At 41.2% G+C, this 25,446-nt stretch overlaps 1 protein-coding gene across 4 annotated transcripts; it reads left to right on the plus strand.

Annotated features, from left to right (window-relative positions):
* Nucleotides 1–654: 654 nt before the first annotated feature.
* On the plus strand, nucleotides 655–24,113 carry ZFP62 (ZFP62 zinc finger protein). Of its 4 annotated transcripts, none has more exons than XM_055429202.2 (3): nucleotides 730–803; nucleotides 1,347–1,473; nucleotides 15,949–24,113. In XM_055429202.2, the coding sequence occupies exon 3, from the start codon at nucleotides 16,062–16,064 to the stop codon at nucleotides 18,663–18,665; it is 2,604 nt and encodes an 867-aa protein (XP_055285177.1). In that variant the 5' UTR covers nucleotides 730–803; nucleotides 1,347–1,473; nucleotides 15,949–16,061; the 3' UTR covers nucleotides 18,666–24,113. The 4 variants fall into 4 exon arrangements, with proteins under 4 accessions (XP_055285175.1, XP_055285177.1, XP_055285178.1 ...); XM_055429203.2 differs by having other exon boundaries at nucleotides 778–807; XM_055429200.2 differs by lacking the exon at nucleotides 1,347–1,473 and having other exon boundaries at nucleotides 655–803.
* Nucleotides 24,114–25,446: the final 1,333 nt, after the last annotated feature.

Below are 25,446 nucleotides of genomic sequence, written 5' to 3' on the forward strand. Positions count from 1 at the left end.
TCAGACTTTATTTGTTTGGGCTCCAAAATCACTGCGGACGCTGATTGCAGCCAGGAAATTAAAAGACGCTTACTCATTGGAAGGAAAGTTATGACCAACCTAGATAGCATATTAAAAAGCAGAGACATTACTTTGCCAACCAAGGTCCGTCTAGTCAAGGCTATGGTTTTTCCAGTGGTCATGTATGGATGTGAGAGTTGGACTGTGAAGAAAGCTGATCGCCGAAGAATTGATGCTTTTGAACTGTGGTGCTGGAGAAGACTCTTGAGAGTTCCTTGGACTGCAAGGAGATCCAACCAGTCCATTCTAGAGGAGATCAATCCTGGGCGTTCACTGGAAGGAGTTATGCTAAAGCTGAAACTCCAATACTTTGGCCACCCCATGCGACGAGTTGACTCACTGGAAAAGACTCTGATGTTGGGAGGGATTGGGGGAGGGAGGAGACGGGGACGACAGAGAATGAGATGGCTGGATGGCATCCTCGACTCGATGGACATGAGTTTGAGTGAACTCCGGGAGTTGGTGATGGACAGGGAGGCCTGGCGTGCTGTGATTCATGGGGTCGCAAAGAGTCGGACACGACTGAGCGACTGAACTGACTGACAGATACATATATATACACGCGGACGCCTTCGCAGAGCGCCACTGGTCACGTGCCCGAAAAAGGAGCTATCATCGAGTCAGTCCTCCAGCCTCATAGAGAGGACTCGGAAGTGCCCCAGAGCGGGCCTGGGTTTTTCCGGCCGGGCCGTCCGCGCTTTTGTGCCGCCGGCGGCCGGGCTCCCGCGGCGCCGCCACAGCCAGTACGTGAGTCCGAGGCCGCCCGCGCTCCCGCCCTCGGCCCTAGCCTGCCACGCCCTTCCCTTCTTGGCCGGGTCCCGGCTAGTCCTCGGGTCTCGGGCGGGATCGGGGAGGAAGCGCGCCCTCTCCCTACACACACCTTAGGAAGCGCATTGGGGAAGTAGAGGGGAGGGAAGACCTCGGGTCGGCCTAGAGGTGTAGGGCCCACCCCTGGAACATATCGGGTTCCTTGTGGGCCCCAACTTCGGCTGTCCGAGCGGGCCAGGGCTGGGGTGGGGCTGCCAGGTGAGTGGAGAAGGTCTGGGGCCCCCACACCCGTGTTTCTCAGCTCTTCGCTGCTGTCTCGGGCGAAAGGGGAACCCAGAAAATCAGTGTTTTAAAGAAAGCCCCCAGTTCTGCGCCCGTGGCAGTTAATTTTGTCCCTGGGATTTGAGAGTGAATACGAGCTTTGGAAGGATCCCGACGGGTAATGTTAACTTGACCTCCCCGCCCCACACCATTGTTTTGTTTGACGGGGCCGTGATGTTGAGACACTCCTGCCGCAGGTGTTGATCGAACCGCTGGGAGGCGCTACCCGGCCTTCGCCCTAGGAGAGCTCACCTTCTGTACAGACAAGAAATCCGGGAAGAGGCTCCCTGTCGCTGCCTCTCACAATGAGAAGGAATTGACTAGGTAGGGAGAAATAGGTCGAGGAGGCTCCTAGGGAATCCAGGCGTGGGGATGTGAAAGAGGAATGGAAGGCCGGGGCTGGGTGTGCTGCTCTAAGACATTTGGACTAGGAGGCCACCAGGAGTGTTTCATTTTTGAAAACAGGAGGATTCTTCCTTAAATAAGTTTTTGACTATGTAATGTATTCATATGGTTCAGATATTAAAAATGTGAAAAGATATTAATGAAAAGATCTTGCCTCTGTTCAGCCATCTTTCTAGGCCCAATCCCTTTAGAAAACAAACCACATTTGATAGATAATTTGAGTGTATCCAGTTTCATTATGCAAACATATTGGCAAATTTGAATGTACTTAGTCCCTCCTTTTTTTCACACAGGTGGTAAGGTACTGTTCAGAATTCTGCACCTTGCTTCTTTTACTTAATCTGTGTTAGAGATCATCAGAACACAAAGCTTTTTCTTTCTTTTTTTAAATACAGCACTGCAATATTGGAATGGCATGGCCATTGTTTGGATGTTTTTGTTGTTGTTCAGTCACTCACTCTTGTCTGACTCTTTGTGACCCCATGGACTGCAGCACGCCAGTCTTCCCTGTCCTTCACCATCTCCAGAGCATGCTCAAACTTATGTCCATTGAATCAGTGATGCCATCCAACCATCTCATCCTCTGTCGTCCTCTTCTTCTCCTGCCTTCAATCTTCCCCAGCATCAGGGTCTTTTTTAATGAGTTGGCTCTTTCCATCAGGTGGCCAAAGTATTGGAGCTTCAGCATCAGTCCTTCCAATGAATATTCAGGACTGATTTCCTTTAGGATTGACTGGTTTGAGCTCCTTGCAGTCCAAGAGGTTCTCAAGAGTCTTCCTCAACATCACAGTTCAAAAGTAGCAGTTTTTCTGCATTCAGCCTTCATGATTCAACTCTCACATCCATACATGACTACTGGAAAAACCATTGCTATGACTCGGCGGACCTTTGTTGGCAAAGTAATGTCTCTGCTTTTTAATATGCTGTCTAGGTTTCTCATAGTTTTTCTTCCAAGGAGCAATCATCTTTTAATTTCATGGCTGCAGTCACCATCTGCAGTGATTTTGGAGCCCAAGAAAATAAAGTCTGTCACTGTTTCCATTGTTTCCCCATCTATTTTCCATGAAGTGATGGGACTGGGTGCCATGATATTCGTTTTTTGAATGTTGGGTTTTAAGCCAGCTTTTTCACTCTCCTCTTTCACATTCATCAGGAGACTCTTTAGTTCCTCTTTACTTTATGCCATAAGGGTGGTGTCATCTGCATATCTGAGATTATTGGTATGTCTCCTGGCAATCTTGTTTCCAGCTTCTGGTGTATCCAGCCCAGTATTTCACATGATGTACTCTGCATATAAGTTAAATAAGCAGGGTGACAATATACAGCCTTTCCCATTTTTGAACCAGTCCCTTGTTCAATGTCCGGTTCTAACTTGCTTCTTGACCTGCATCCAGATTTCTCAGGAGGCAGGTCAGGTGGTCTGCTTTTCCCATCTCTTGAAGAATTTTCCACAGTTTGTTGTGATCCACATAGTCAAAGGCTTTAGCATAGTCAAAGGCACATAGCATAGTGAAGCAGAAGTAGATGTTTTTCTGGAATTCCCTTTTTCTATGATCTAATAGATGTTGGCAATTTGATCTCTGGTTCCTCTGCCTTTTCTAAATCGAGCTTGAACATCTGGAAGTTCTCGGTTCATGCACTGTTGAAGTCTAACTTGGAGAATTTTGAGCATTACTTTGCTAGCATGTGAAATGAGTGCAGTTGTGTGGTAGTTTGAACATTCTTTGTCATTGCCTTTCTTTGGGATTGGAATGAAAACTGACCTTTTCCAGTCCTGTGGCCTTGGATGTTTTGGATGTACCATCATTTTTTAAGATCTAGTAAGGCCATTTGGGTTGTTTCCAGTTTCTTGGTTACTTCAAACTACAGCACACCCAGTGACTTTGTCCCAGGGCCTATCTGAGCAAGAATTTTTAAAGAAGGGATTGACATGTCATACAGTGTTTGAAGAACAAATTAAACCAAGTAGCTTTTCTCTCCTGATACTTGTGTTTATGATACTTAGCCTTCAGTTCAGTTCAGTTCAGTTCAGTCGCTCAGTCGTGTCCGACTCTCCGCGACCCCATGAATCACAGCACGCCAGGCCTCCCTGTCCATCACCAACTCCCGGAGTACACTCAAACTCATGTCCACAGAGTCAGTGATGCCATCCAGCCATCTCATTCTCCGTCGTCCCCTTCTCCTCCCGCCCCCAACCTTTCCCAGCATCAGAGTCTTTTCCAGTGAGTCAACTCGTCGCATGAGGTGGCCAAAGTATTGCAGTTTCAGCTTTAGCATCAGTCCCTCCAATGAACATCCAGGATTGATCTCCTTTAGAATGGACTTGTTGGATCTCCTTGCAGTATAAGGGACTCTCAAGAGTCTTCTCCAACACCACAGTTCAAAAGCATCGATTCTTCGGCGATCAGCCTTCTTCACAGTCCAACTCTCACATCCATACATGACCACGGGAAAAACCATTGCCTTGACTAGACGGACCTTGGTTGGCAAAGTAATGTCTCTGCTTTTTAATATACTATCAAGGTTGGTCATAACTTTCCTTCCAAGGAGTAAGCGTCTTTTAATTTCATGGCTGCAATCAGCATCTGCAGTGATTTTGGAGCCCAAAAAAATAAAGTCTGACACTGTTTCCACTGTTTTTCGATCTATTTCCCATGAAGTGATGGGACCAGATGCCAAGATCTTTGTTTTCTGAATTTTGAGCTTCAAGCCAACCTTTTCACTCTCCTCTTTCACTTTCATCAAGAGGCCCTTTAGTTCCTCTTCACTTTCTGCCATAAGGGTAGGGTCATCTGCATATCTGAGGTTATTGATATTTCTCCCAGCAATCTTGATTCCAGCTTGTGCTTCTGCCCAGCGTTCCTCATGATGTACTCTGCATATAAGTTAAATAAGCAAGGTGACAATATACAAGCTTGACGTACACCTTTTCCTATTTGAAACCAGTCTGTTGTTCCATGTCCAGTTCTAACTGTTGCTTCCTGACCTGTATACAGGTTTCTCAAGAGGCAGGTCAGGTGGTCTGGGATTCCCATCTCTTTCAGAATGTTCCACAGTTTATTGTGATCGACACAGTCAAAGGCTTTGGCATAGTCAATGAAGCAGAAATAGATGTTTTTCTGGAACTCTCTTGCTTTCTCCATGATCCCGCGGATGTTGGCAATTTGATCTCTGGTGCCTCTGCCTTTTCTAAAACCTGCTTGAACATCTGGGAGTTCACGGTTTACATACTGCTGAAGCCTGGCTTGGAGAATTTTGAGCATGACTTGACTAGCGTGTGAGATGAGTGCAATTGTGCGGTAGTTTGAGCATTCTTTGGCATTGCCTTTCTTTGGGATTGGAATGAAGACTGACCTCTTCCAGTCCTGTGGCCACTGCTGAGTTTTCCAAATCTGCTGGCATATTGAGTGCAGCACTTTCACAGCATCATCTTTCAAGACTTGAAATAGCTCAACTGGAATTCCATCACCTCCACTAGCTTTGTTCGTAGTGATGCTTTCTAAGGCCCACTTGACTTCACATTCCAAGGCTCTAGGTCAGTGATCACGTTATCGTGACTATCTTGGTCGTGAAGATCTTTTTTGTACAGTTCTTCTGTGTATTCCTGCCACCTCTTCTTAATATCTTCTGCTTCTGTTAGGTCCATACCATTTCTGTCCTTAATCGAGCCCGTCTTTGCATGAAATGTTCCCTTGGAATCTCTAATTTTCTTGAAGAGGTCTCTTGTTTGTCCTATTCTGTTGTTTTTCTCTATTTCTTTGCATTGATCACTGAGGAAGTCTTTCTTATCTCTCCTTGCTATTCTTTGGAACTCTGCATTCAGATGCTTATATCTTTCCTTTCCTCCTTTGCTTTTCGCCTCTCTTCTTTTCACAGCTATTTGTAAGGCCTCCTCAGACAGCCATTTCGCTCTTTTGCATTTCTTTTCCATGGGGATGGTCCCTGTCTCCTGTACAATGTCACGAACCTCCGTCCAGAGTTCATCAGGCACTCTATCTATCAGATCTAGTCCCTTAAATCTGTTTCTCACTTCCACTGTATAATCATAAGGGATTTGATTGAGGTCATATCTGAATGGTCTAGTGGTTTTCCCTACTTTCTTCAATTTAAGTCTGAATTTCGCAATAAGGAGTTCATGATCTGAGCCACAGTCAGCTCCTGCTCTTGTTTTCGCTAACTGTATACAGCTTCTCCATCTTTGGTTGCAAAGAATATAATCAATCTGATTTCGGTGTTGACCATCTGGTGATGTCCATGTTTCTCTTGTGTTGTTGGAAGAGGGTGTTTGCTATGACCAGTGCATTCTCTTGACAAAGCTCTATTAGCCTTTGCCCTGCTTCATTCCGTGCTCCAAGGCCAAATTTGCCTGTTACTCCAGGTGTTTCTTGACTTACTACTTTTGCATTCCAGTCCCCTATAATGAAAAGGACATCTTTTTTGGGTGTTAGTTCTAAAAGGTCTTGTAGGTCTTCATAGAACCGATTAACTTCGGCTTCTTCAGCATTACTGGTTGGGGCATAGGCCTGGATTACTGTAATATTGAATGGTTTGCCTTGGAAACGAACAGAAATCATTCTGTCATTTTTAAGATTGCATCCAAGTACTGCATTTCGGACTCTTTTGTTGACCATGATGGCTACTCCATTTCTTCTAAGGGATTCCTGCCCACAGTAGTAGATATAATGGTCATCCGAGTTAAATTCACCCATTCCAGTCCATTTTAATTCACTGATTCCTAGAATGTCGACGTTCACTCTTGCCATCTCCTGTTTGACCACTTCCAATTTGCCTTGATTCATGGACCTAACATTCCAGGTTCCTATTTAATATTGCTGTTTACAGCACCTGACCTTGCTTCTATCACTGGTCACATCCACAACTGGGTATTGGTTTTGCTTTTGCTCCATCCCTTTATTCCTTCTATAGTTATTTCTCTACTGAGCTCCAGTAGCATACTGGGCACCTACCGATACTTAGCCTTACAGTAGCCCAAACAACTGTCTATTAATGACACTCTTCAAGTCAGGCTTGCCCCTTTAGCTTCAGAAAATCTCAAGTCCCCCTTTCAAAATCTCCTTTGCTTACCTTATTCCTTAGGATGACTAGGATTCTCTTCCCCACTACTAGTTATGAGAATGTTCTATTTCAATTTTTACTTTAAGGAAAAAATCACCCTTAATCATAAGGATTAAGCAGTAGAACCAACTTACGTTAACCATTTACAATTCCAATACTTATAAACTAGATGCAATAACTAAAGCAGAAACCATACTTTCTTCCCATCTGCATAACACTTTTCTCATACACTCCTTAGTCTCATCTTTCATTTGTCCTGTCCTTTCACTTCTTCTGACTCTGTAAGCATTTTGTGCTCATATTCACTCTTATTTTCTCTTTTTCTTTCTTTTGTTGGTCACTTCCACGTCCAGTATAATATCCAACAACTTAAGACACAGATTCCAGATGGTAGATTGATTTGTGGAATATGGTTGGTACTCTGAAAATCCTCAGTAGCTGCAGATGTGTTGTACCTGTTGCTTGTTGAAGTCTGTTAAGGTGGGAATTTTCAGCCAGAGTAAGCCACAATTCCTCTCTTCTGAGTTGTCTAGTCTATTGAGAAGTGGCTCCTGACTTTCCTGGGCAGGGATAGCAAAAATTAAGGACAGATTCTTACTCTCTGCATGAGCTTTTCCAGGCATTGGTGGTAGAACATGAATAATGTGAAGCACAGAAGTGCCCAGATGTTGTGGGCCCTATGTAATTTAGGAGTGGATGGCTTACTATTGCTGAAACTTTTAACTGATATAACTAGGCTATATGGATATAACCAGTTTTCTCTCTGTTGAGAACTGATTAGAGAGTTCCCCTTTAGCCTTGAGAACTTTTAAGAAATTAAACCCATCTGGCCCTATTCCTGTGTAGGAATTGGGCTTTTGAAGTAATTCCTTTCTTGTGTCATAGGGGACACATGAGCTAGCCCCCACATCGGTATAGATTGGACTATAATAATCTTCCAGACTCTAGTACCCAGTTCTCTCCCCTCCTCAATCCATTCTCCCATTGCAACTAGAATGAGTAATCTTTATTTCTTTTAATTTTATATTATGAAAAAAAGTAAACATAATAGGAAAGTAGAATAGTATAATGAACTTGGTACATCCATCATTCAGATTCAACAATTATTAGGATTCTGCTGTATTTGTTTCCTTTTTCCCGTTTTATTTTTCTTTGTTGAAGTATTTTAAAGGAAATTCCAGACATTATGCATTTCACCTAGCATAGTCTTTAAAAAAAAAAAGGCACTTCAAATATAGTCAAAATCCCATTATCTGACACCATCCTAAATTAATTCTGATTCCTTGATTTTGTCTAGCAGGAATTGGCAGACTTCTGGATCTCTGATCTGTTTTTTTATGGCCTGCAAGCAGAGAATGGTTTTTACGTTTTAAAAGAAATGCTTAAAAGCAAACCAAAAAGAAAAACAAGTGATAGAATTTTATGTGCCCCACAAAGCCTAAAATGTTTCCTATCTAGCCCCTTTAACCTCCTGATTTGATAGAATAAGTGATCTTCCAAAATGCATATCTGAGTTTTCCACTCTGCCTAAAACTCCTCTGAATCAAGCCTGGACTCCTTAGTATGATGGGCAGACCCTGGTGCAGCCCTTATTTTTGCCCACCTATCCAGTTGTGCCTGCCATCATCTGTTCCATATGTCCAGACCATGGTGAACACCAGCCCTTTGCACCTGCTCTTCTGTCTGCTGGAACTAGCCCTTTCTTCCTGAAGCTTCTCTTAGTTCTTTGAAGCAGAGTATGTCCCTTCCCCTTCTTCCCTCATCTATGCTTTATGTCTGCCATTATTATCATATGTTGATTATATTCCTGCCAGACTCTTCTACTAGTTTGCAAGTCTCCTAGTACTATCATTATGTTTTTGAGCTTTTCTGCTTCTGTTTTTGACTGACCTTTTCTTAGTCATCAGTTTTCTTTAGTCAATTCATAATATGAATTCCATTGCCGACCATCTGCTTGCAGTGAAAATGCACATGTATATTGCCCTGTTTTGATTTCAGTCATTAAGAGGATTGGGTGGACTACATCTGATGATAGGAAAACCTGCTTCTCCCCAAACAGAAGAGGTTAAGCAGGGCTAGAACAGGGAGACTCCTGGAGTCTGCCTAGGCTAGAGTTGTCAACAGTGAAGTACTTATGATTTCATGCAGACCAGGCCAGGCCACAGCCAATCAAACAAGGAATCCCAGAGGACATGAAGGGAATTGAGAATTAGCCTGTCAGAGGGGAAAGGGTACATCCATCTGGGCCAAGGATTGTTAAGTGTGGTGTCAGCAAGGGGTGAATTAGCATGGCCCCTTTGGTGTCCAGCAAGTTGCTCCAGCTGGTGAGAGCAGAAAGCTTCAAGCACCACACTGCTGCTGCTGCTCAGTCGCTTCAGTCGTGTCCGACTCTGTGTGACCCCATAGACAGCAGCCCACCAGGCTCCCCCGTCCCTGGGATTCTCCAGGCAAGAACACTGGAGTGGGTTGCCATTTCCTTCTCCAATGCATGAAGGTGAAAAGTGAAAGTGAAGTTGCTCAGTCGTGTCCGACTCTTAGCGACCTCATGGACCGTAGCCCACCAGGCTCCTCCATCCATGGGATTTTCCAGGCAACACTAGATAGCCTTTAGACACTTATTGGGGAGTGATCACATGTGCATTTTACAAAATTCTTGATAGTGTTGAAAGAAAAATTGCACAGGGTTAAGAATGAAGGTAGGGAGACTATGGAAGAAGTTCGGAAGGGAATTTAGGAGGGCTTAAACTAAATTCTTAGCAGTGGAAATGGAGTTGGGGATGAGGACTTGAGAACTGTATGCTGCTGCTGCTGCTGCTAGGTCGCTTCAGTCGTGTCTGACTCTGTGCAATCCCATAGACGGAAGCCCACTAGGCTCCCCCGTCCCTGGGATTCTCCAGGCAAGAACACTGGAGTGGGTTGCCATTTCCTTCTCCAGTGCAGGAAAGTGAAAAGTGAAAGTGAAGTCGCTCAGTTGTGTCCCTGACTCTTAGCGACCCCATGGATTGCAGCCTACCAGTCTCCTCCATCCATGGGATTTTCCAGGCAAGAGTACTGGAGTGGGGTGCCATTGCCTTCTCCTGAGAACTGTATAGGTGGTCTTAAATGGTCTTTGGATGTGGAGTGGTGAGGGAAAGGGGAGAACCCACTTCTGATTTATTCAGAAGAAAAGATGGGTGGATATGAGACTGTAATTGAAGAGGGGGTCTGGGCCAGAGATGAGGCTCTGCAAGACAGCTTATAGGAGCCACACATATAGATGGGACTGCCCAGGAAGATTATGTAGAGTCAGAAGAGGAGAGGTTTCAGATGGAACAGGGGGCCGGAACATCCAATGGTCAGCAAACTCAGGAGTCAGCACCTGACCCTGAAGAAGCTAATGCAGCATGGTCTGAATGGAATAAATCAGATTGAATAGATGTGGCATATGGGGAGATGGGACATGAAGACCACTTTTTCAATATGCACTTGTGGACAGGAGGCAGGATGGCAAAAGCAGCATCTGAAGGGGAAGGAATAGGTGAGACAATTTTAAATTTACACTTTAACATTTTTTTTTTTGTTTGGAAGATCCCCTGGAGAAGGAAATGGCAACCCAATCCAGTATTCTTGCCTGGAAAAATTCCATAGACAGAGGAGCCTGGCAGGCTATTGTCCATGGAGTCACAAAGAGTCGGACACGAGCAAGCACACACACACGCAAACTTTTTATTAGGAATAATTTCCAATATACAGAAAATTTTCAACAGTAATGCAGCAGAAACAACATTTTAAATCAGCTGTACTCCAATAAAAATGTTTAAAATATAAAGAATAAAAAATAAATCCTAATAATCATCACATTATTTTTAATATAAATTAATTTAAAACATTAAAAAATAGTGAAAAAAATACCCTTTATTCATTCACCTGTGGTTAACGTTTTACTTCATTTTATCTTCTTTCTCTTGCTGTTTTGTGCATATCTATCTATTTTCTAAACCATTTGAGGGTAACATACACATCATGGCCCTTTATCCCTAACACTTCAGTGTGTATTTATAGGAATATTCTCTTGCATAACTACAGTGCAGTTGTCAGCTTCAGGAAACTTAAAGTTGTTAATGACTTTTGCCTTACCATACATATTCCAGTTCCATCCGTTGACACAGTTAGTTTTTATAACAGCCTTTACCTCCAGTACAGATCCAGTTGATATCAGGTATTGAATTTAGTGGTCAAATCTCTTCAGCCTGCTTTAATATAAAGCATTTCTGTAGCTTTTGTATTTTATGACAATGATACTTTTGAAGAATATAAATACCTTTTAATAGAATGTTCTTTTTTTGGATTTATCTGATCTACCTGATATTTATTTTTCAGTTCAGGTAATGCATTCTGTAGGTGATGTGTCCTTCTCAGGGTGTCACTTCTAGAGTCACATGATGTTTATCCACCCCCATTGGTGATACTAATTTAAGATGACCGGCCAAGCCATGGTTTAATCTCTTCACTATGTGATTACTGCTTTTTCCCTTGCAGTCTGTGAAGTATTTTAAGACCTTGCATATATACTGCTCCTTGTGAGAATTGCCCTAGACTTAGAATCCTTTGATAATTCTCCCTGATCCAGTCTTTACTCTGATAGTTGCAGAATGCTAATTTTTTTTTTTTTCTTCCATCTCTATTCCCTCCACATTCACCAACCAGCCCTGGCATCCTCCTGTAAACAGGAGGCCTCCCTTTCTCCCGTTTGCACTGTATGAACTCATGTAATCCTATTTTCAGTGGTTTATAATTCTTGACATAATTGCTACAGAGCATAAATTCAGTGTTGAAGCTGGCTCTTGTGGTCTTGTCATATGCCCACATCATCTTTTTGTTGTTGTTGAGCATTTTCTTATTTGCTGTCATAACGATGTCTCAGCTCATCTTATACCTATACTGGCCCCAGCTTGGAATCCTCCAGGTTCATTTTAGTAGATAATGGTAGTAGAATCCAAGAACAAGGTGCTGGGTTTTGCTCATTAACTCAGATATTTTTGATTCTTAGCTTTTCGGCAGACAGAGCTAGCAAATATATGTACATTTACACACATATACATACAAATATTGGAAAAAGAAATGGCAACCCACTCCAGTGTTCTTGCCTGGAAAATCCCATGGGCAGAAGAACCTGGTGGGCTACAGTCCATGGGGTCTCAAGAGTCAGACAGGACTTATTGACTCCACCACCACCACCACATACAAATATACATACATGTGAATGTACATTTATATAATGTGCACATTTGTATATAATTTAGAAATGATAAGTTCACAGTAATACCTCTGATTTGTCCCCACAGAGTCTTTCTTGTCTTCCCCTATTCCAATTATTATGTTCCTTCTTCCTCTAGGAGAGCTCTGGCTCCCAACTAAATCGACACGTTTACTCAGTCTAGTAATAGATCTAAAATTGTTTCTGAATTGCTTTGCCCATAACACTACAGGAAACAAACTTTCCCAAACTAGTTGTTTGCAGCTCTTCCCCACTGTTCACTCCAACCTTCCCAAACTGAGAGTATGTATTACAAAGTTACATATTATGTACCCAAGTGACATGGGTTAGTTCTTCCTTTTTTTTATTTCAGTCTTACATTTACCATATTCATGTAAAACACAAATAAGTTCATTGGTTTCCATTCACTTTATAGTTTAATGGCTTTCCCCCTTTCCCAGTCTTATTGATTTAATTTTATGTTTAATCGGCAAAACATTATCATACTTCGATGAGTAAAAGCTATACAGAAAGCTGTAATCAGAGTGTCTCTCTCCCCTCTCTCTTCTGTTCTATTCCCCCACTCTATACCTTATAGGAAACAGCCTTCACTGTTTTGTGGATTTTCTCATTACTAAAAAGATAAACAGTTCTACGCTTGTTATTTTTTATTTTTCTTCTTACATAAGATGTAGCATATATGCTCTCTTTTGCTTTACAGCATATCCTGGAAATTTCTCCCTAATAATTTATAGAAATGTTCCTCTTCTTTTTAGTATCCCATTGTGTATATGTGCTATATACACCAGTCTTCTATGCTTGAACATGTAGATGATTTTCTAGATTTTGTAATTAAAAATAATGCTATGATGAATAACTTTGTGCACATATGCTTTTGTATTGTTGGAAGTGTATCTTCAGTGTAAATTCCTAGATGGGATTTCTGGATTGGAGTGTAATGCATACATAGTTGTATGCTGCTGCTGCTGCTAAGTCGCTTCAGTCGTGTCCGACTCTGCGACCCCACAGACGGAAGCCCACCAGGCTCCCCCGTCCCTGGGATTCTCCAGGCAAGAACAGTGGAGTGGGTTGCCATTTCCTTCTCCAACACAGTTGCATAGGTATTGGCAAATTTGCTTCAACAGGTTATGCCAATTTGCATTCTCAGTAATGTATGAGACTGTCTCCACAGCCTCACCCAAAGAGTATATTTTTAAGCTTTTGAATATTTGCCAATCTAGCATGTGAGAAAGGGGATCTTAGTATAGTTCTCATTTGCATTTCTCTTATTATGAGTGAAATTGAAAACATGTTTAAGGACCATTTTAGTATTTCTTTATATGAATTGTCTGTTCATGTTCTTTACCCATTTTCTGTAGGATTTTTAGTCTCTTTAAAACATTGTATATTAGAGATATTAGCCTTTATATATATGTTGCAGATACTTTATTCCACTTTGTCATTTATTTTTTTGGTTTTGCTAATGGTATTTTTTTGCCATGCAAGTTTACTTTTATTTCTATGTAATCAGTTTTGTTAATCTTTTATTGCATCTGGGTCATAAAAAACTTCTTCTGTATTAAGGTTGTAGAGGCATTCACCCATGTTTTCTTCTGGTGTCACTTTTTAATATTTAGAGTTCTGCTACATTTGGAGAGGGCTTCCCTGATAGCTCAGTTGGTGAAGAATCTACCTGCAATGCTGGAGACCCCAGTTTGATTCCTGGGTCAGGAAGATTGTCTGGAGAAGGGATCGGCTACCCACTCCAGTATTCTTGGGCTTCCCTTGTGGCTTAGCTGGTAAAGAATCCACGTGCATTGTGGAAGACCTAGGTTTGATCCCTGGGTTGGGAAGATCCCCTGGAGAAGGGATAGGCTACTCACTCCAGTTTTCTGGCCTGGAGAATTCCATGGACTAGTCCATGGGGTCGCAAAGAGTTGGACACGATTGAACAACTTTCACTTCACTTCACTTACATATGGAGTTTATTCCTGTGAATGATGTAAAGAATGGATCTACTTCCAACACTATTAAAGAGACCATTTTTGCTTCATTAATTTGAAATACCACCTTTATCATATACTTGATTCTGTGTGTAATTGGGACTATTCTAGATTTTTATCCTATTCTGTTTTTTTTTTTTTTTTTTATACCAGTACCACACTGTTTGGGCTTCCCTGTTTGGCTGTTTGGTTCAGACAATAGAGAATCTACCTGCAATGCAACAGACCCAGGTTTGATCCCTTGGTCAAGAAGATCCCCTGGAGAAGAGAATTTCTTGGTGGGCTACAGTCCATGGGCTTGCAAAGAGTCAGACACAACTGAGCAACTAACACTTTCACTTTTTACCACACTACTTTAGTTATAACAGCCTTTGGAATATTTAAATAGTATGAGTAGTTCTCCTCCCTTACAGTTTTTCTTTTTCTCTTTTTCCACCCTGACAAATTTTGTGTTTCCCTGGCAATTTCAGGAGATTTGATTTTGTGTTGTAGAAACTTGAACATCTTTCTCTTCTCAGAGCTGAGGGTGAGTAGAGGTGGAGGGGCCCAGATCAAAGGGAATGGTGGATCTCTTAGTCATTTTGTGAAGCCTTCTCAGATGAACTACCTTTTCATCTTCATTTTTTAAAATGCGTACCGAGTGATTCTTTATTTTAGCTTCAGTTCCTAGCTCCTCCTGTTCTGTAAATGTTAATTCAGAGTCCATTATTCACTCCTGTAAGCATAAATTGGATCATGAGTGCAGGTGTTTATATGTGTCTACTCCAGAGTATATATCTTGCTTTTCTTTTATTGCCTCTGCTTTCTTATCACATGTTCACACATAGAGTTTCTAAGTAGAATTACAGAGAACTGACGAAGGGGGGTCTGATACCCAGGTAAGAGGGAGGACTTAATTTTAGCTAAGTCTATTCACAAATATCTAATTGTCTAAGGCTGGGAGACAACTAAGTTAGAACTGTTGCTTCTGTTCTCAAGAGTCAGTCTTTTAGCAGGTGTGTGCTGACAGAGTGCCAACTGTGTGTAGAGTGCCTTCAAGGGAATAAGGAATCACTGCCTGGGCCTTAAAATCTGCTTTGAGAAGGAGTTTGCCTTTCCTGAGTCCTGTGGTTTATCCCCGGGTTCCAACCCTGATCCAATAACCTGATCTTGATTAAATAATGAATTAGGTGCTATAGCATATAGAATTAACCAAGTGACTGGCAGTGTTCTCCATACCTTATAATATGTTATTTAATACATCAGTTCTATTGCCTTCATTTTACAGATGAGGAAACTGTCATAAAGAGCTTAAGTAACTTTTGGGGGGCTCATACAGCTAGGTATTTATGCCTAGGCAGTATCATTTCCTTTACTTGACAGTTTGTATTTTAGCTTCTGATCTTTGATATGCTCTGAATGCAGTTAGCCTGTTCATAAAATGGGAATAAATGCCTCTGCCTGGCAAGCCAGAGTGTGTTCTTCTATGTAGAGTTCTTCCCTGACTAAACTACTCTCCAGGGTCAGTGTTTTCCTTGGAGAGGAAATCCAGGAAGCTATACCAACAACAGGCACCTGCAGCTTTTTTTCTTTCTCATCTCTGACATGACTGTCCTCATGATTTCATAACCAACTCCCCATTACCTCCACTCATGTACTGATTTCTCCTTTAGTTTTGCCAACCTTCTGCTGATTATGACTTCTTAGCTTTTGTCTTATTAATCTTTCTGTCTCCTATTCTTCAGAGACTCTTTCGACCGTCTGATTTTCAGAGACTAGGTGGCATTTTTCAACAGCTGGTCAGTTGCCCTTGATTCTGTGCATCATTCCAATCCATTTCAACTTGCCATCATGCTAAGCTGTTATACAGGAATAGAAAACGTCTTTGTTCCATTGGCAACCCAGGGCTCTAGCATTTTAACATTACTCCACAGGGGCAGAAATTTTGGCATGTCCATGATTGTATCCCTAGCAGTTAAAAATGGTAACTATCACACCATATGTGGTCAGTAAACATTTGTGGAGTGAATGAGTGAATTTGGATATTAATTCCTTCAGTTTTTCTAAAGTGAAAGTATCATTTTCATTTTCTTGGTTTAGTGTCACATTTGAAGACGAGGGGCACTGAGGATGAGGAATCAACTGAAAAGTATGAAAATACTGGAAATGCAGAATCTGTGTGGCCAGAAGTGGAAGGTCTTCACAAGGATCATATGCAGGAGTCTAAGGTTGGTGAAACTTGTGATTGGGATAGCAAGGTAGAAAATCATATGGACAAGCCTGAGGGAAAAAGAATGAAGGAAGACAAAAGTGGCATCAGGGAAAAGATTGGCAAAGCCAGGAATACAGCAAATATAAAGACAGAACAGGAAGATGAGGCATCTGAGAAAAGCTTACATCTGAGCTCAAAATATGTTACACACCAGACTGTCCCTATAGAATGGAAAAACAGTGAACAAGTCAACTGTGTGGAGAGCATTAATGGAAACTCTCATCCCAGTCTACAGCAAAAAGCCAGTGCTGTTAAGAAATCACATAAATGTGATGACTGTGGGAAATCCTTCAAATACAATTCCCGACTTGTTCAACATAAAATTATGCACACTGGTGAAAAACGCTATGAGTGCGATGACTGTGGAGGGACTTTCCGGAGCAGCTCAAGCCTTCGAGTCCACAAGAGGATCCATACTGGAGAGAAGCCGTACAAGTGTGAGGAATGTGGGAAAGCCTACATGTCCTATTCCAGCCTTATAAACCACAAAAGCACCCATTCTGGGGAAAAGAACTGTAAGTGTGATGAGTGTGGAAAATCCTTCAATTATAGCTCAGTTTTGGATCAGCATAAGAGAATTCACACTGGGGAGAAGCCCTATGAGTGTGGTGAGTGTGGGAAGGCCTTCAGGAACAGCTCTGGCCTCAGAGTCCACAAAAGGATCCACACAGGTGAGAAGCCCTATGAATGTGACGTCTGTGGGAAAACCTTCAGTAATAGCTCTGGCCTTAGAGTCCACAAAAGGATTCATACAGGGGAGAAACCCTATGAATGTGATGAGTGTGGGAAGGCCTTCATTACCTGCAGAACACTTCTAAATCATAAAAGCATCCACTTTGGAGATAAACCTTATAAATGTGATGAGTGTGAAAAATCATTTAATTATAGCTCTCTCCTCATTCAGCATAAAGTTATCCACACTGGAGAGAAACCTTATGAATGTGATGAATGTGGGAAGGCTTTCAGGAACAGTTCAGGCCTTATTGTGCATAAAAGGATCCACACAGGAGAGAAACCTTACAAATGTGATGTCTGTGGCAAAGCATTCAGCTATAGTTCAGGCCTGGCAGTCCATAAAAGCATTCACCCTGGGAAGAAAGCCCATGAATGTAAGGAGTGTGGAAAATCATTCAGCTATAATTCACTTCTTCTTCAACATAGAACAATTCACACTGGAGAGAGACCTTATGTATGTGATGTCTGTGGAAAAACTTTCAGAAACAATTCAGGACTCAAAGTCCACAGGCGACTCCATACTGGGGAAAAACCATATAAATGTGATGTGTGTGGAAAAGCCTATATCTCACGCTCTAGCCTTAAAAACCACAAAGGAATCCATCTTGGGGAGAAGCCCTATAAATGTAGTTATTGTGAAAAATCCTTCAATTACAGCTCTGCCCTTGAACAACATAAAAGGATTCATACAAGGGAGAAACCCTTTGGGTGTGATGAGTGTGGAAAAGCCTTCAGAAATAATTCAGGCCTTAAAGTCCATAAACGAATCCACACTGGGGAGAGACCTTACAAATGTGAAGAATGTGGGAAGGCCTATATCTCACTTTCAAGCCTTATAAATCATAAAAGTGTACACCCTGGGGAAAAGCCCTATAAGTGTGATGAGTGTGAGAAAGCCTTTATCACATACCGAACCCTTATAAATCACAAAAAAATTCATCTTGGGGAGAAGCCCTACAAATGCGATGTGTGTGAGAAATCTTTTAACTACACCTCACTTCTTTCTCAACACAGAAGGGTCCACACTAGAGAGAAACCCTATGAATGTGACAGGTGTGAAAAGGTCTTCAGAAACAACTCGAGCCTTAAAGTGCATAAAAGAATTCATACTGGTGAGAAGCCCTATAAATGTGATGTGTGTGGAAAAGCCTACATCTCACACTCAAGCCTTATTAACCATAAAAGTACCCACCCTGGCAAGACCCCCTACACATGTGATGAATGTGGAAAAGCTTTTTTCTCAAACAGAACTCTTATAAGCCATAAAAGAGTCCATCTTGGGGAGAAACCCTTCAAATGTGTTGAATGTGGGAAGTCTTTCAGTTATAGCTCACTCCTTTCCCAACACAAGAGGATTCATACGGGGGAAAAACCCTATGTGTGTGATGGCTGTGGGAAGGCATTCAGGAACAGCTCAGGCCTCACAGTGCATAAAAGGATACACACAGGTGAGAAACCCTATGGATGTGATGAGTGTGGGAAAGCATACATCTCACACTCGAGTCTTATCAACCATAAAAGTGTCCATAGTGGGCAACAGCCCTATAATTGTGAGTGTGGGAAATCCTTCAATTATAGATCAGTCCTTGACCAACACAAAAGGATCCACACTGGAAAGAAGCTATACCAATGTAACGAGTGTGGGAAGGCTTTCAATATCAGATCAAATCTTACCAAGCATAAAAGAATCCATACTGGAGAGGAATATTTAAGTGTGACATATATGGGAAGTCATAGTGGCACATCACAGAAGAGAACTCATGAGGGAGGGAATGCTCTGGATGGGACCAGGATGAGCATGTCTCTGTAGGAGGCAGAGTTTACCAAGTTTCAGGGAACGCAAATGGAAGAAAAACTTTATAAGAGTATTTGAGGTCCTTGTTCATGGCTTATAATTTACACAGTATAGATGAAACCATGAGTAATTTCTTTTCTCTGTGATTTTCAGTCATAGCCAGCAAGGAAGGTTCCAGTGTTGAAGTAGGTGAGCCCTTATAGAATATAAAATATTTAGTTCATCCTGGGAATAAAACCTATCAAAGTGATGGAGTATGAAAAAAGCCTTCAAAATAAGTAGACATTTCTGGACATAAGAAATACAGATGAGAAAAAGACTTCAATTAGAAGTCACATAGTCACCAACAGAAAGTTCATATATGGGTAAATTCTCTGAGTAGAAATGTAGGAAATTCAGAAATAGCTTTGAATTCCAGTTATCCATTGGTCAGTGGACAAGATCCAAGAAGGACCTCCAATAGGCTAATTCAGGGAAAGGAAACAGGCTTCAGGGAATAAAAATTAATATAGTAGTGGTCATGAAGAATAACTTTGATATAACTGATTTGGGGGAGTGATGGCAACTTGTGAAAATTTGGATTTCATTGTAGGAAATGTAAAAAGTATAGACTTATAAATCTTACAGAAAATAGAGAGTTACTCATAAATAAATTCAAGTTGATTGGACTATACTGTTGTAATGTTGTGATATACACTATTGAATGGGTGAAACTTAAAAATTTTTCAAATAAACACGCTTAATGAATCATGAATGTGTGATAAGTGAAAATATCACACATTATGCTACAAATGAAGGGTTCTACCATGGACAGAAATTTAGCACATTTAATAACTAATGGAACACATCCTCAACATGCAGAAAGAATTGATTCAGTGATTCCTATGAATAGGAATTCTGAGCAGGAGGGCATTTTATTGCAGGACCTAAAAAGCTAAGTAGCTCCCTGTTATTGGGGGATAGGAGAAAATTCCTGCTTCCTAACAATCCTGTTAAATGTTTGATTGATTGTGTTATTGTAAAGATTTCATGCACTACATGTGTTTATTGTCTGTTGTAAAATGTTATGAATTTCTGTTCAGGGCTCACTCTCAGCCATGAAGAGCCAGATAGTTGTGGCAAGGTAAGGTGAAACTCCAATAAAGGAATTCTTCAAAAGTAAACAGGCTGTGACATACTTTAGGTGGAAGAACACACAGAGAGCCATTTGTGTGTCTTGTCTTTGTGGGGTAAGTTATACCAGATGCAGACCAAAGAGGGCAGCAGGGGACTCATCCCTCAGGGCTAGTAGCTGAGATTTCATGAGAAATTATGTGGTACCTCCACCAGAAGTGAAGATTGGATTGATCCTCATACTGGGGCTGGATAATAACCCCTAGGAGTGGACAGGTTGGGCAAATGGTCAGTCACAAAATAGACTGTATGTTAACTATATGTAAGACTGGAGACTTCCCAGATGGCACTAGTCGTAAAGAACCCACCTGCCAATGCAGGAGACATGGGTTCGATCCCTGGGAAGATCCCCTGGAGGAGGGCATGGCAACCCACTCCAGTATTCTTGCCTAGAGAATCCCATTGACAGAGGAGCCTGGTGGGCTACAGTCTGTAGGGTTGCAAAGAACTGGACACAACTGAGGCAACTTAGCACACATATATAAGACTATTAACTAGGTAACTCAAAGAATGAAAAGTGAGTCTTTTGAGAATTAAGTAACCTGTCCAGGAATTTTCCTGGTGGGGCTTATCAGTAGAGGCCAAATTCAAAGTCAAGTCTCTCTGGCTCCAAACTCCACTCTTTATAAGAGGACAGTGTTTAGTCAGATAGATTCTTGGTTCTCTCTAGGATTCCTGTTTTTATACACATAGTTTCCATACCTCTCTTTAGAAGTATTTCTTCCACTTTCTTCTAAACAAGGTAAGTTTTGATGGTGGTGGAAGGGAGGGATGGTGGTAGAAAAGAGAGAAGGAAAGAGCATTTTTGTCACTCATTTCCACTTTGGAATGTCACAGCCACACTTGCTTTTTGTCCTCTACCTGCAGCACTGACAAACCTGACACTGTCCATAGACTTGGATTAATTTATTCAGCAAATACTTGTTGAGGATCTGCTAGACACATCCATTGTCTCATGTGCTAGGCAGCAGTAGATAGAGGACAGTGGCCACAGCAAAACCACCCTAATGGATGCTGAACTTAACCTTGGGCTTTGCGAGGAAAGTGATCTCCATCTACTGGGAAACGAGGCACTAGTGACATCTGAGCAGGATATTGAGTAGGGTCTTTTATTTAAGAGAATGGATTGAAATAGGATGGCCTGGTCAGAGGCAGCATTGGAAATGCCTGCATTGTCCAGAGGGGGCCAGTCCCTGGAGGTCTGGTGTACAGTGGGCAGAAAGGAAAGAAGCCATGGAGTATTGATTCCCAGTAGTCACTGAGCATCTACCAATCTTTCGTTTGCTGGATATAGGGCCAGCTCTGTTTGATCAGGTTACTTAAGGTTTCCACGTGGCCAGGGCTGTTGGCGTGCCTGTGGCCTGAAGTTCCCAACCCCCTCACACATACACACACACTCTCTCCTACTTGAGTTCACGTGAACCTAATGCATCACCTACTTTCAAAAGAGACACGGGTTAAATAACAAGGGAGAAGACATGTAATGCATAAGTGGGGATTCTGAATGCCCCAGCCTACTGAGCACCAGAACATGCTCCTGCTACATACTCTGTTGACTCAGGCACATGGAGAATGAGCCACAGTCTACCTAGGGCCAGATATGTACTGCTTGGACTGATTCCAGAAGAGGAGGGAGTCTTTGGGTCTCCAGCCATAACAGGCAGACTGTGTAGAACAGACCCAACAAGCTGGTGCAGCTGCACCTACTTAAGCCTACATCAGGACTTGAGCTAGTTTAGGGATCACTAACCCCCACTTCTCCCAAAGAACATCTGATATCCAAGAAGAAAAAATTGCCCACGTGTAGGTAAATTGAAACACTGGAATGTTTTTTTTTTTTAAGTGCCATGTCTAATTCTCAAGGCTAAAAAATAAATGAAATTTGGACAATAGTAGGTAAATTGGAGGCTGGAACATCTGTGTGAAAGTGGATGATTATTTGACAGGGTGGTCAAGATGCTGTGTAGAATGGTAAAATGTCATGAGCAAGCACTAGAAGGATAGAAATAAAGTATAATTTGAAAAATCTGAACTGGAAAATGTCAAGGCTAGAAAAGGAAAAATGATACCAAAGGTGAGACAGTACTTTGTTTCTGGTGAAGGTCGTCTAGGTTATTTGGATTAGTTTCCCAGAAAAAACACTGAACAGTGATTTCTTACAAAAAATATATTTTTAAATTATTTGGCTGCCTCTGGTCCTATTTGCAGCAAGTGGATCTCTGTTGCATCATGCAGGATCTTTCATTGCAGCATGTGGATTCTGGAGTATAGTGGCTCAGTAGTTGCAGTGAACAGGATTAGTTGCTCTGCAGCTTGTGGGATCTTAGTTCCCTGACCAGGGATTGAACCCATGTCCTCTGCATGGCAAGGTGGATCCTTAACCACTAGACCACCAGGGAAGTCCCTGAAAAAGTTTTATAAAAATGCAGATGGCATGCCCTCCCTTCCCCTTAAAAGATCCTGGAGTCTGAAAAGACTGCAGTTTAAACAGGCAGAGCTGTTTTAAGATGGGGTCTTGTCATCAGAGATTAACACCAAAGAGTGAGAGAAATAGAAGGATGATAGGGCCAGGCTCACTCAGGGTGATGAATATTAGAGGTGACTTCCAAAGTTAGATTGGGTTAGCAGAGTGCTATGGATGTGAGAGTTGGACTGTGAAGAAAGTTGATCGCCGAAGAATTGATGCTTTTGAACTGTGGTGTTGGAGAAGACTCTTCAGAGTCCCTTGGACTGCAAGGAGATCCAACCAGTCCATTCTAAGGGAGATCGATCCTGGGTGTTCATTGGAAGGACTGATGCTAAAGCTGAAACTGCAATACTTTGGCCACCTCATGCAACGAGTTGACTCACTGGAAAAGACTCTGATGCTGGGAAAGGTTGGGGGCGGGAGGAGAAGGGGACGACTGAGAATGAGATGGCTGGATGGCATCACTGACTCTGTGGACATGAGTTTGAGTGAACTCCGGGAGTTGGTAATGGACAGGGAGGCCTGGCGTGCTGTTATTCATGGGGTCGCGGAGAGTCGGACACGACTGAGCGACTGAACTGAACTGAACACCCTCTAGACCAGATAAACCAAATCTAGACCCATCCCCCTCCCCACCCCCAGGGTACTTTTGTTGCCAAGCACAGCAATAGAAGAAAAAGAACATCCCTGACAGATTGTAGTCTTTGACCAACCCTTACAAACCAGGTAAATACAACCAGAAGCAAACAAAACTTCCTTGGAAGAGGACTCCTTCAATCTAGACCTCAGGTAACAATTTTTCAGGGGTAATAATCAGAAATAATAATCAGGCACAAGGGAAAAAGCATGACTGAAAACCAGCAGAAAAGAACGGACCTACATAGACTTCACATTAGAATTAATGGGTACATTTGTGAGAACAACTGCTTAAAATATTTAAAGATGTATTTGGCAACAAATGGTGAAATAGGGGGATTAAGAATTGGTGAGCTGAAAGATATGATTGACGTTTTACCCAGAATGCACCATGGAGATAGAGAAATATGGGAAAACACAGAAAAATGGGAAGGTCTCACTGGAAAGTTTAATGTATATTTAATCACAGCCTTAAAAGACAAAGATGGAAGAAAGGCAAAGGTAATTGGGCTGAGGATATTCCAGAACTGATGAAAAATAACAAGTCTATAGATTTAAAGCCCAAAGAATACAAATTAGGATAAATTTATCAAATCATACATATCTACATGCATCATAGTGCAACTGCAGGAAATCAAGAAAACAAAGATTTAAAAATTACCTTCAAAGGAACAAACTTCCCAACAGCAACAACAGAATCCAAATAAGTAGAATGAAAATGTCAGTATAAAGGCAGAAAATAACTGTCAAATTAGAATTTTGTACCCAATGAAGATACCTTTTATGAATGAGGACAAAATAAGCACCTAAGACAATTTTGTTTCATTCATCCCCTGCTGACCCTTACTAAAGGGAATTTTAAAGAATGTACTGTAGAAGTAAAGTGATCTCAGATTGGACTTTTAGATGTGAAAAGGAATGAAGAGCAAAACACGTATAAAATGTAACAGCGTTTTATACCAAACAATAAAAATGTACAGTTGTTAAGACAGACTTAAAATATCAGAAAACAGTGATATATAAATCACAAGAGAGTAAAATAGATTGAAGTATTAGGGTGAAGGTTTTGTTTACTCTCATTAATATTGTAAAATCTAGAGGAATCATAAAAATAGAACATATAAATTCAATACTAGTAGAAAAAATGTTTAATTAAAAATGTAAGTTAAAAAAAAGAGGGGTGAGACCAAAAAAAAAAGATGGTAAATCTTAAGCCATAAAAAATCCACAATGTTTACACATAATTTAATTTCACTAAATGACAAAGATTGTCAGGGAGTGTCTTAGTTTGGTCTGCTACAGCAAAACACCACATGCTAGGTGGCTTATAAATAACAAAAAAAGTATTAATATTTCTTTTTTTTTTTAATTAATTTTTTATTGTAAGACTTGTCAAAAGCTTTCATTTTATACTGTGCTTTGTAAAACTTGAAAGAAATAGACATTAAGCATGAAAGCTTAATTTTTTTTTTTTTACAGTTCATAACTTTTATAAATAAAATAAATTAAATGTACAGTGAATAAGTTCTCTGAAATATTTCAATATTTCTGCAGGTTTAGTAACATCGTAAAATACATTTCAACTAAAATTCACAAATCTAAAAACCTGTTAGGCATTTTTAGGCGTTTTAAGATGGAAATGAAGACCAATGTTACATCGTATATGCCAATTACAAATAGTACTTCAAATAGCAAATACTACAGTTTGTCCCAAACTTTAAAAACTATTCATGAACTCAACACTGAACTATTGATGGCTATGAGAATTGTTTCCTAGCCTTTTTGAAAATTTCAACCCATTTACGTTTAAGGTAATTATTGATAGGTACGATCCCGTAGCCATTTTCCTTATTGCTTTGGGTTCAAGTTTATACACTCTTTCTGTGTATCCTGTCTATAGAAGATCCTTTAGCATTTGTTGGAGAGCTGGTTTGGTGATGCTGAATTCCCTCAGCTTTTGCTTGTCTGTAAAGCTTTTGATTTCTCCTTCATATTTGAATGAGATCCTTGCTGGGTAGAGTAATCTGGGCTGTAGGGTATTTTCTTTCATCACTTTAAGTATGTCTTGCCACTCCCTTCTGGCCTGAAGAATTTCTGTTGAAAGATCAGCTGTTATCCTTATGGGAATCCCCTTATGTGTTATTTGCTGCTTTTCCCTTGCTGCTTTTAATATTTGTTCTTTGTGTTTGATCTTTGTTAATTTGATTAATATGTGTCTTGGAGTATTTCGCCTTGGGTTTATCCTGTTGGGGACTCTCTGGGTTTCTTGGACCTGGGTGATTATTTCTTTCCCCATTTTAGGGAAGTTTTCAACTATTATCTCCTCAAGTATTCTCTCATGGTCTTTCTTTTTGTCTTCTTCTTCTGGGACTCCTATGATTCGAATGTTGGAGCATTTAACATTGTCCCAGAGGTCTCTAATATTGTCCTCATTTCTTATAATTCGTTTTTCTTTTTTCCTCTCTGTTTCATTTATTTCTACAATTCTATCTTCAAGTTCGCTTATCCTGTCTTCTGCCT

Source organism: Moschus berezovskii, chromosome 8 (assembly GCF_049115385.1).
Source record: "Moschus berezovskii isolate FMDL1 chromosome 8, NW_MosBer_1.0, whole genome shotgun sequence".
In the NCBI taxonomy this organism is placed as follows: Eukaryota; Metazoa; Chordata; class Mammalia; order Artiodactyla; family Moschidae; genus Moschus; species Moschus berezovskii.